At 21.9% G+C, this 12,273-nt stretch overlaps 1 protein-coding gene across 1 annotated transcript; it reads left to right on the top strand.

Annotated features, from left to right (window-relative positions):
- The first annotated feature begins 8,797 nt into the window (after positions 1-8,797).
- On the top strand, positions 8,798-12,273 carry LOC142233655 (peritrophin-48). The gene is made up of 3 exons (XM_075304654.1): positions 8,798-8,992; positions 10,886-11,577; positions 11,649-12,273. The coding sequence occupies exons 1-3, from the start codon at positions 8,989-8,991 to the stop codon at positions 12,192-12,194; spliced, it is 1,242 nt and encodes a 413-aa protein (XP_075160769.1). The 5' UTR covers positions 8,798-8,988; the 3' UTR covers positions 12,195-12,273.

Raw genomic sequence — 12,273 nt, 5'->3', positions numbered from 1 at the left:
TAACGCAAGAAAAATAAATAGAAATAAAATGCCCATTACTGAAAATGAAGGATTTCCAAGTGAACAGAGACGTAGGAGTGTCTATAGTGAGGGATAATAGCTTTAGAACGAAAACATATGTATATCCCTCATACCATTTCAATAGAAATTTTTATCAAAATTTTATTTTTATAGAAAATTTTGTCAAAGTTTTATTTCAATAGAAAATTTTGGCAAAATTTTATTTCTATAGAAAATTTTGTCAAAATTTTATTCCCATCGAAAATTTTGACAAAGTTTTATTTCTATAGAAAATTTTGACAAAATTTTATTTCTATAGAAAATTTTGACAAAATTTTATTCATATAGTAAATTTTGACAAAATTTTATTTCAGTAGAAAATTTTGTCAAAATTTTATTTCTATAGAAAATTTTGAAAAATTTTATTTGTATAGAAAATTTTGACACAATTTAATTTCTATAGAAAATTTTGTCAACATTTTATTCCCATCGAAAATTTTGACAAAATTTTATTTTTATAGAAAATTTTGTCAAAATGTTATTTCTATGGAAAATTTTGCCAACATTTTATTTCTATAAAAAATTTTGTCACCGTTTTATTTCTATGGAAAATTTTGCCAAAATTTTATTTCTATAGAAAATTTTGTCACCGTTTTATTTCTATAGAAAATTTTGTCAAAATTTTTTTTTCTATGGAAAATTTTGTCACCGTTTTATTTCTATAGAAAATTTTGTCAAAATTTTATTTCTATGGAAAATTTTGACAAAATTAAATTTCTATGGAAAATTTTCTCAAAATTTTATTCCTGTAGAAAATTTTGTCAAAATTTTATTTCTATAGGAGTTTTTGTCAAAATTTTATTTCAATAGAAAATTTTCTAAAAATTTTATTTCTATAGAAAATTTTGTCAAAATTTTATTTCTATAGAAAATTTTGTTAAAATTTTTTTTCTATAAAAAATTTTCTCAAAATTTTATTTATATAGAAAATGTTACCAAATTTTATTTCTATAGAAAATTTTGTCAAAATTTTATTTCTATAGAAAATTTTGACAAAATTTCATTTCTATAGAAAATTTGACAAAATTTTATTTCTATAGAAAATTTTGACACAATTTTATTTCTATAGAAACTTTTTTCAACATTTTATTCCCATCGAAAATTTTGACAAAATTTTATTTCTATAGAAAATTTTGACAAAATTTTATTTTTATAGAAAATTTTGTCAAAATGTTATTTCTATGGAAAATTTTGCCAAAATTTTATTTCTATAGACAATTTTGTCACCGTTTTATTTCTATAGAAAATTATGTCAAAATTTTATTTCTATGGAAAATTTTGTCACCGTTTTATTTCTATAGAAAATTTTGTCAAAATTTTATTTCTATGGAAAATTTTGACAAAATTGAATTTCTATAGAAATTTTCTCAAAATTTTGTCAAAATTTTATTTCTATAGAAAATGCTTGCAAAATTTTATTTCTATAGAAAATTTTCTCAAAATTTTGTCAAAATGTTATTTCTATAGACAATTTTGACAAAATTTCATTTCTATAGAAAATTTTGACAAAATTTTATTTCTATAGAAAATGTTGACAAAATTGTATTTCTATGAAAAATTTTCTCAAAATGTTATTTTTATAAAATATTTTGTCAAAATTTTATTTCTATACAAAATTTTGGCAAAATGTTATTTTTATAGAAAATTTTAACAAAATTTTATTTATATAGAAAATTTTGACACAATTTAATTTCTATAGAAAATTTTGTCAACATTTTATTCCCATCGAAAATTTTGACAAAATTTTATTTCTATAGAAAATTTTGACAAAATTTTATTTTTATAGAAAATTTTGTCAAAATGTTATTTCTATGGAAAATTTTGCCAAAATTTTATTTCTATAGAAAATTTTGTCACCGTTTTATTTCTATAGAAAATTTTGTCAAAAATTTTTTTCTATGGAAAATTTTGTCACCGTTTTATTTCTATAGAAAATTTTGTCAAAATTTTATTTCTATGGAAAATTTTGACAAAATTAAATTTCTATGGAAAATTTTCTCAAAATTTTATTCCTGTAGAAAATTTTGTCAAAATTTTATTTCTATAGGAGTTTTTGTCAAAATTTTATTTCAATAGAAAATTTTCTAAAAATTTTATTTCTATAGAAAATTTTGTCAAAATTTTATTTCTATAGAAAATTTTGTTAAAATTTTTTTTCTATAAAAAATTTTCTCAAAATTTTATTTATATAGAAAATGTTGCCAAATTTTATTTCTATAGAAAATTTTGTCAAAATTTTATTTCTATAGAAAATTTTGAGAAAATTTTATTTCTATAGAAAATTTGACAAAATTTTATTTCTATAGAAAATTTTGACACAATTTTATTTCTATAGAAACTTATTTCAACATTTTATTCCCATCGAAAATTTTGACAAAATTTTATTTCTATAGAAAATTTTGACAAAATTTTATTTTTATAGAAAATTTTGTCAAAATGTTATTTCTATGGAAAATTTTGCCAAAATTTTATTTCTATAGAAAATTTTGTCACCGTTTTATTTCTATAGAAAATTTTGTCAAAATTTTATTTCTATGGAAAATTTTGTCACCGTTTTATTTCTATAGAAAATTTTGTCAAAATTTTATTTCTATGGAAAATTTTGACAAAATTGAATTTCTATAGAAAATTTTCTCAAAATTTTGTCAAAATTTTATTTCTATAGAAAATGTTTGCAAAATTTTATTTCTATAGAAAATTTTCTCAAAATTTTGTCAAAATGTTATTTCTATAGACAATTTTGACAAAATTTCATTTCTATAGAAAATTTTGACAAAATTTTATTTCTATAGAAAATGTTGACAAAATTGTATTTCTATGAAAAATTTTCTCAAAATGTTATTTTTATAAAATATTTTGTCAAAATTTTATTTTTATGGAAAATGTTGTAAAAATTTTACTTTTATAGGAAATGTTGTCAAATTTTTATGTTTATTTATGAAATAAAATAATCTACCAAAACATTAGTTTGATTATAAATTGTTTGTTTCAAATAAATTTTTAATTAAAATTTAAAAAATTCCCGTAATTGTTTTTAACTAACTTAGTCTCCGCTTTTAAGTTAAATGGTAATTGTATCAATTAAATTTTTTAATTAAAAATTTAGAAAGTTTCAATCATGGACTTAATGTTTCTATTTTGATTAAAAAGTTAATTGTATCATTTAACGAATATTTTTTTTTTCTAAAAGGAAAGAATCATTTTTTTTCTGAGCACTTTTTACAAAACCCACCCCACCTTCTACCACTATGGTTTCGTGTTCTACAAATTTAGTAAATGTTATTAATTTTATACAGTCAAGTACTCTGCCGAAAAACAAAATAAAAACAAAAAATCCCACAAATATGAATGAAGTCTATATTATTAATGGTATCACCAAAAAACAAAAAAACAACAATTGATTAATCGAATTTAAAGCAAAGATTTTCCACCAATAACAACAAATAGGTAGTATATGCGTATATAATAAGTGAAATGTTTCAATTTTTGATTTTTGTTTTTTGGTTTCTTCAATCGCATTTATCACCTATTTGAAATTTCAAGTTTAAGACATAATTTGACAATTCGATGGTGATAAGCTTTTTGTTTTCTTCCTAATACATTTTCCACATTTGACAGCTGTTAACTCTAATACGATGTAGGTGCATACGCCATTCCATGGTGAATGAATGACGAACTCACAATTACGTTTAGATTTATTAGAAATAAATACCGGCTTTTGCGGTAATTCAATAATTTTCTATTTTTGCAAGCAATCGGTAAAAGTAGGCTTGTGGGTCTGATTGAATGGTTTATATTTAAGCCTATGGGCGTAATGTATCAATCAAAACTAATCGCAAATTAATGGTCAGTTTTCAAGTTAATACACTGAATGAAAAAACAAAGTCAAGTCACCAGGATGGAATATGTAGAATACTTTTAAAGATTTTACATTAACCTATACTACAAACGCCAATATTATAAAACTAGGTAGATTCACTGAAAAAAATATCCTTAAAATACAAATGCGAATTTTTCTTAGCATAGAAGATGGATTTTTCTGATATAAAGGATTTTCCTGGTCCAAAAGTCGACTTTGCAATCTACCAAACAGGGTAGATTTTGCAAAACATTTCCCTCAAACTAAGGGTAACTTCAATTTTTTATAGAAATAAAATGTTTACAAAATTTTTTATGGAAATCACATTTTGACAAAATTTTCTATAGAATTAAAATTTTGACAAGATTTTCTATAAAAATAGATTTTGAATACTTCTATAGAAATAAAATTTTGACTAAATTTTCTATAGAAATAAAATTTTGACCCAATTTTCTACAGAAATAAAATGTTGACTAAATTTTCTATGGAAATCACATTTTGACAAAATTTTCTACAGAAATAAAATTTTGACAAAATTTTCTATAGAAATAAAATTTTGACAAGATTTTCTATAGAAATAAAATTTTGACACAATTTTCTATAGAAATAAAATTTTGACAAGATTTTCTATAAAAATAGATTTAGAGAAATATTTCCATAGAAAGAAAATTTTCTATAGAATTAAAATTTTGACAAAATTTTCTATAGAAATAAAATTTTGACAAAACTTTCTATGGAAATCACATTTTGACAAAATTTTCTACAGAAATAAAATTTTGAAAAAATTTTCTATAGAAATAAAATACTGACAAGATTTTCTATAAAAATAGATTTAGAGAAATATTTCCATAGAAAGAAAATTTTAACAAAATTTTCTATAGAAATAAAATGTTGACTTCATTTTCTATAGAATTAAAATTTTGACAAAATTTTCTAAAGAATTAAAATTTTGACAAAATTTTCTATAGAAATAAAATTTTGACAAAACTTTCTATGGAAATCACATTTTGACAAAATTTTCTACAGAAATAAAATTTTGACAAAATTTTCTATAGAAATAAAATTTTGACAAGATTTTCTATAAAAATAGATTTAGAGAAATATTTCCATAGAAAGAAAATTTTAACAAAATTTTCTATAGAAATAAAATGTTGACTACATTTTCTATAGAATTAAAATTTTGACGAAATTTTCTATAGAATTAAAATTTTGACAAAATTTTCTATAGAAATAAAATTTTGACAAAATTTTCTATGGAAATCACATTTTGACAAAATTTTCTACAGAAATAAAATTTTGACAAAATTTTCTACAGAAATAAAATTTTGACAAGATTTTCTATAAAAATAGATTTAGAGAAATATTTCCATAGAAAGAAAATTTTAACAAAATTTTCTATAGAAATAAAATATTGACTACATTTTCTATAGAATTAAAATTTTGACAAGATTTTCTATAAAAATAGATTTTGAGAAATATTTCTATAGAAATAAAATTTTGACCCAATTTTCTATAGAAATAAAATTTTTACTAAATTTTCTATAGAATTAAAATTTTGACAAAATTTTCTATGGAAATCACATTTTGACAAAATTTTCTACAGAAATAAAATTTTGACACAATTTTCTATAGAAATAAAATTTTGACAAGATTTTCTATAAAAATAGATTTAGAGAAATATTTCCATAGAAAGCAAATTTTAACAAAATATTCTATAGAAATAAAATTTTAACAAAATTTTCTATAGAAAGAAAATTTTGACAAAATTTTCTATAGAATTAAAATTTTGACAAAATTTTCTATAGAAATAACATTTTGACAAAATTTTCTATGGAAATCACATTTTGACAAAATTTTCTACAGAAATAAAATTTTGACAAAATTTTCTATAGAAATAAAATTTTGACAAGATTTTCTATAAAAATAGATTTAGAGAAATATTTCCATAGAAAGAAAATTTTAACAAAATTTTCTATAGAAATAAAATATTGACTACATTTTCTATAGAATTAAAATTTTGACAAGATTTTCTATAAAAATAGATTTTGAGAAATATTTCTATAGAAATAAAATTTTGACCCAATTTTCTATAGAAATAAAATTTTTACTAAATTTTCTATAGAATTAAAATTTTGACAAAATTTTCTATGGAAATCACATTTTGACTAAATTTTCTACAGAAATAAAATTTTGACACAATTTTCTATAGAAATAAAATTTTGACAAGATTTTCTATAAAAATAGATTTAGAGAAATATTTCCATAGAAAGCAAATTTTAACAAAATTTTCTATAGAAAGAAAATTTTAACAAAATTTTCTATAGAAAGAAAATTTTGACAAAATTTTCTATAGAATTAAAATTTTGACAAAATTTTTTATAGAAATAAAATTTTGACAAAATTTTCTATGGAAATCACATTTTGACAAAATTTTCTACAGAAATAAAATTTTGACAAAATTTTCTATAGAAATAAAATTTTGACAAGATTTTCTATAAAAATAGATTTAGAGAAATATTTCCATAGAAAGAAAATTTTAACAAAATTTTCTATAGAAATAAAATATTGACTACATTTTCTATAGAATTAAAATTTTGACAAGATTTTCTATAAAAATAGATTTTGAGAAATATTTCTATAGAAATAAAATTTTGACCCAATTTTCTATAGAAATAAAATTTTTACTAAATTTTCTATAGAATTAAAATTTTGACAAAATTTTCTATGGAAATCACATTTTGACAAAATTTTCTACAGAAATAAAATTTTGACACAATTTTCTATAGAAATAAAATTTTGACAAGATTTTCTATAAAAATAGATTTAGAGAAATATTTCCATAGAAAGAAAATTTTAACAAAATTTTCTATAGAAAGAAAATTTTAACAAAATTTTCTATAGAAAGAAAATTTTGACAAAATTTTCTATAGAATTAAAATTTTGACAAAATTTTCTATAGAATTAAAATTTTGACAAAATTTTCTATAGAATTAAAATTTTGACAAAATTTTCTATAGAAATAAAATTTTGACAAAATTTTCTATGGAAATCACATTTTGACAAAATTTTTTACGGAAATAAAATTTTGACAAAATTTTCTATAGAAATAAAATTTTGACAAGATTTCCTCTAAAAATAGATTCAGAGAAATATTTCCTTAGAAAGAAAATTTTAACAAAATTTTCTATAGAAATAAAATGTTGACTACATTTTCTATAGAATTAAAATTTTGACAAAATTTTCTATAGAATTAAAATTTTGACAAAATTTGCTATAGAAATAAAATTTTGACAAAATTTTCTATAGAAATAAAATTTTGACAAAATTTTCTACAAAAATAAAATTTTGACAAAATTTTCTATAGAAATAAAATTTTGACAACATTTTCTGTAGAATTAAAATTTTGACAAAATTTTCTATAGAATTAAAATTTTGACAAAGTTTTCTATAGAAATAAAATTTTGATAAAATTTTCTATGGAAAACATTTTGACAAAATTTTCTATAGAAATAAAATTTTGACAAAATTTTCTATAGAAATAAAATTTTGACTAGATTTCCTATAAAAATAGATTTAGAGAAATATTTCCATAGAAAGAAAATTTTGACAAAATTTTCTGTAGAATTAAAATTTTGACAAAATTTTCTATAGAAATACAATTTTGACAAAATTTTCTATAGAAATAAAATGTTGAAAAAAATTTTTATAGAAATACAATTTTGACAAAATTTTCTATAGTAATAAATTTTTGACAAAATTTTCTATAAATATAAAATTTTGACAAAATTTTCTATAGAAATAAAATTTTGACAAGATTTTCTATAAAAATAGATTTAGAGAAATATTTCCATAGAAAGAAAATGTTAACAAAATTTGCTATAGAACTAAAATTTTGACTAAATTTTCTAAAGAATTAAAATTTTGACAAAATTTTCTATAGAATTAAAATTTTGACAAAATTTTCTATAGAAATAAAATTTTGACTAAATTTTCTATAGAAATAAAATATTGACAAAATTTTCTATAGTAATAAATTTTTTACAAAATTTTCTATAGATATAACATTTTGCAAAAATTTTCTATAGAAATAAAATTTGGGGAAAATTTTCTATAGAAATAAAATTTGGGGAAAATTTTCTATAAAAATAAAACTTTGAGAAAATTTTGTATAGAAATAAAATTTGGGGAAAAATTTGCTATAAAAATAAAATTTTGCAAAAATTTTCTATAGAAATAAAATTTTGAGAAAATTTTGTATAAAAATAAAATTTTGAGAAAATTTCCTATAGAAATAAAATTTTGACAAAAATTTCTATAGAAATACATTTTTGACATAATTTTTTATAGAAATAAAATTTTTGCAAATTTTTCTTTATAGAAATAAAATTTTGAAAAAAAAAGTTTGCCAAAATTTTCTATAGAAATAAAATTTTGACAAAATTTTCTGTAGAAATAAAATTTTGACAAAATTTTCTATAGAAAAATTAAAAATCTAATTTCATGCAAAAATATACATATATTAAATTTGGTTTATATCGTTAAATGTTTGGTACAGGCCACATATACACCGGTCTCCCTGAAGTTGTTTGGAATACATATCAGCCATCCTGCTAATAGCCCCATCTATTGTCAACCCCGCAATACTAATTTTCGTACCCAATAATAATATGTTTATGAAAAATGCTAATGTCTCTGTAAATATTGAAAAAATTCTAAATTTAACACCAAAATAAATATTTTTATAAAATCTTACTCATTTGTTTTCACGTTTGCTTTTGACAAATCATGCGATTCAAATAATCAAATTAACAAAATATTGATATAAGTATTAATTGTTCTTGTAGTACTAAGAAATGGATCAATCATTATGTTTTAATCGATAAACTTAAAATAGACATTGATAATTTGTCTATGTCCAGTGCATATCGTAGTTATGGCCTACTATTTGCAATGACATTGAAGTATAAAAACAAAAAAGTTTTGCAAAAACTGAAACAGTTTCCTTGAAGCCAGAAAGTGTAAACGACCACCAATAAATAAAAAAAGAAATTTTAAAAATTTATTAAACTATGGGTAAGAAAAAAATCAAAATGACTGATATTCAAAGGATGTCAACAAGGTGAAAAAATCAACTTCGTGAAAGTAACAAGGTGTCGAATACTTCCAAGTGATACACATTTTGTATAGCTCAGATGTCTTATAGTGCAACATGTTATACCATATGAACCACCATTCCCTAAGCTATTCAATAGCATCCCAGCAAAAAAAAACAGCGTAGTCAAAATTTTCTATACAAATAAAATTTTGAAAAAATTTTCTTTAGAAATATAATTTTGACAAATTTTTCTATAGAAATAATATTTTAATCAAATTTTCTATAGAAATAAAATTTTGACAAAATTTTCCATAGCAATAAAATTTTGACAAAATTTTCTAAAGCAATAAAATTTCGACAAAATTTCTAATAGAAATAAAATTTTGAGAAAATTTTCTATAGAAATAAAATTTTGAGAAAATTGTCTATAGCAATAAAATTTTGACAAAATTTTCTAAAGAAATAAAATTTTGATAAAATTTTCTATAGAAATAAAATTTGACAAATTTTCTATAGAAATAAAATTTTGACAAAATTCTTTTCGTCTACAAAAATGGTAATTTGTGTAATCTTTGGTAGATTGATAGGATTCATGATGTTTTGGTAGATTTTGCAAAATATTCTTCTCTAACTAAGAGGTACTTCACAAACTTTTCTATAGAAATAAAATTATGACAAAATTTTCCATAGAAATAAAATTTTGACAAAATTTTCCATAGAAATAAAATTTTGACAAATTTTTCTATAAAAATAAAATTTTGAGAAAAATTTTTTCGTCTACACAAATGACAATTTGTTTAATCTTTAGTAGATTGATAGGATTCATGATGTTTTGGTAGATTTTGCAAAATATTCCTCTCTCACTAAGAGGTACTTCACAAATTTTTCTATAGAAATAAAATTTTGACAAAATTTTCTTTAGAAAGAAAATTTTGACAAAATTTTCTATAGAAATAAAATTTTGACAAAATTTTCTATAGAAATAAAATTTTGACAAAATTTTCTATAGAAATAAAATTTTGCAAACATTTTCTACAGAAATAAAATTTTCTTAGAAAGAAAATTTTGAGAAAATTTTGAGAAAATTTTGAGAAAATTTTGAGAAAATTTTCTATAGAAATAACATTTTGAGAAAATTTTCTATAGAAATAACATTTTGAGAAAATGTTCTATAGAAATAAAATTTTGAGAAAATTTTCTATAGAAATAAAATTTTGAGAAAATTTTCTTTAGAAAGAAAATTTTGATAAAATTTTCTATAGAAATAAAATTTTGAGAAAATTTTCTATAGAAATAAAATTTTGACAAAATTTTCTATAGAAAGAAAATTTTGAGAACATTTTCTATAGAAATAAAATTTTGAGAAAATTTTCTATAGAAATAAAATTTTGACAAAATTTTCTTTAGAAAGAAAATTTTGACAAAATTTTCTATAGAAATAAAATTTTGAGAAAATTTACTATAGAAATAAAATTTTGACAAAATTTTCTATAGAAAGAAAATTTTCTATATAAATAAAATTTAGAGAAAATTTTCTATAGAAATAAAATTTAGAGAAAATTTTCTATAGAAATAAAATTTTGAGAAAATTTTCTATAGAAATGAAATTTTGACAAAATGTTCTATAGAAATAAAATTTGGACAAAATTTCCTATAGAAAAAAATTCTATAGAAATAATATTTTGGATTTTGTTTTATAAAAATAAAGTTTTGACAAAATTTTCGTATAGAACTAAAATTTTGCAAAAATTTTCTATAGAAATAAAATTTTGACGAAATTTTCTTTAGAAATGAAATTTCGTCAAAATATTCTATAGAAATAAAATTTTGCATATTATTTATTTTCATAGCCTTTCCCTTTCTCCTTTCAGGTTTCTCTACCCATTATACATGTGCCTTGATTTTGGCCATAACCATTTGCTATGCATCTTCAGCCAAATTGAATATGAACCATATTTGTGATTTGGTTAATGATGGTCTAATGATTTCCTCTGCCGCATCTTGCGATACCTATTACGCTTGTCGTGGTGGTAAGGCCACTCGTCAAATCTGTGCTCCAGGCTATTTCTTCGACAAAGAAATTCAAATGTGTGCCCCCCAAGATCAAGTTCAATGTTTGGCCGCCAATGCTCCTGCCTGTTCGGGATACTCATTGGGCGAATGGGCTCCAGTAATGGGTTCATGTACAGATTTCTATTATTGCAGTACTAATGGTCCATTGCGTTCCAATTGTCCAGATGGAGAGTATTTCAATCCTACCATACAACAGTGCGTCTATGCCAGTTCATATAATTGCATGCAATCGGCCGCACCAGCTCCACCAAGCAGCGGTGAGAGTACGGACAGTTTGGGAGATGAGGTTGTGGAAGATGTCGATCTAACAGTGCCTGTGAATATGTGCATTTTCATTCAAAGTGGAATATTCTTTGCCAGCGCCGACGCATGTACATCATGGAATAAATGTGAAAATGGTGTAATGATTGATGGAATCTGTCCCAATGGCTTGGAATACAATGTTATTACCATGTCATGTGCTTATCCTTCAAGTGTTACCTGTTCCCAGGTAAGTGTTGTATATCCCAACTAGAACCACTAGAATCACTTTTCCAACCATTTATTTGAATTGTATTTCAGGTTACCAATGATCCCAACTTAATTCCAGCCGCCACCTGTACCACCAAAAATGCCATTAAGGCCGGTCCCACCTGTGATACTTATATGGTATGTGATGGCTCCACTTACCAACTCACTCAATGTCCAAGTGGTGAATATTTCGATACTGTCAGTCAAACCTGTGTAGATCGTTTGGATGCTCGTAACAATTGCGATCGTTGCGAGGGCACCACAAAGGCCTTTGTTAACATGTACTCGGCCAGCAATTGCACTGGATATTTGTATTGTGTAAATGGTGCAGAAGCCTCATCGGGATATTGTACTGACGGTAGCTATTTCGATGAAGCTGAGGGTGCTTGTGTCAGGGGTGAAAGCGAACCTCTTTATGGATGCTGTAATCCTAAATATTTCAACAATAGCTCCAGCGATAGCTCCAATACTACAGAGGCTGACGATGAAACAACCGATGGCGTAACATCTGATGCAGATTCTGATTCAAATGTGACAACAGATTCTGATGATGGTGCTACCACTGAAAGTGGATCTGGAGCCACAACAGATGCTTAAGAGTGTTTTGCGAACACTGCAAAACTTCCTTTTTTGAAATTTTGAATAAATTTTAAGTATATCAAAAATTTGGAGCAAA

This window comes from Haematobia irritans, chromosome 4 (assembly GCF_050003625.1).
Source record: "Haematobia irritans isolate KBUSLIRL chromosome 4, ASM5000362v1, whole genome shotgun sequence".
In the NCBI taxonomy this organism is placed as follows: Eukaryota; Metazoa; Arthropoda; class Insecta; order Diptera; family Muscidae; genus Haematobia; species Haematobia irritans.
This window is presented reverse-complemented; position numbering and strand designations above follow the sequence as displayed.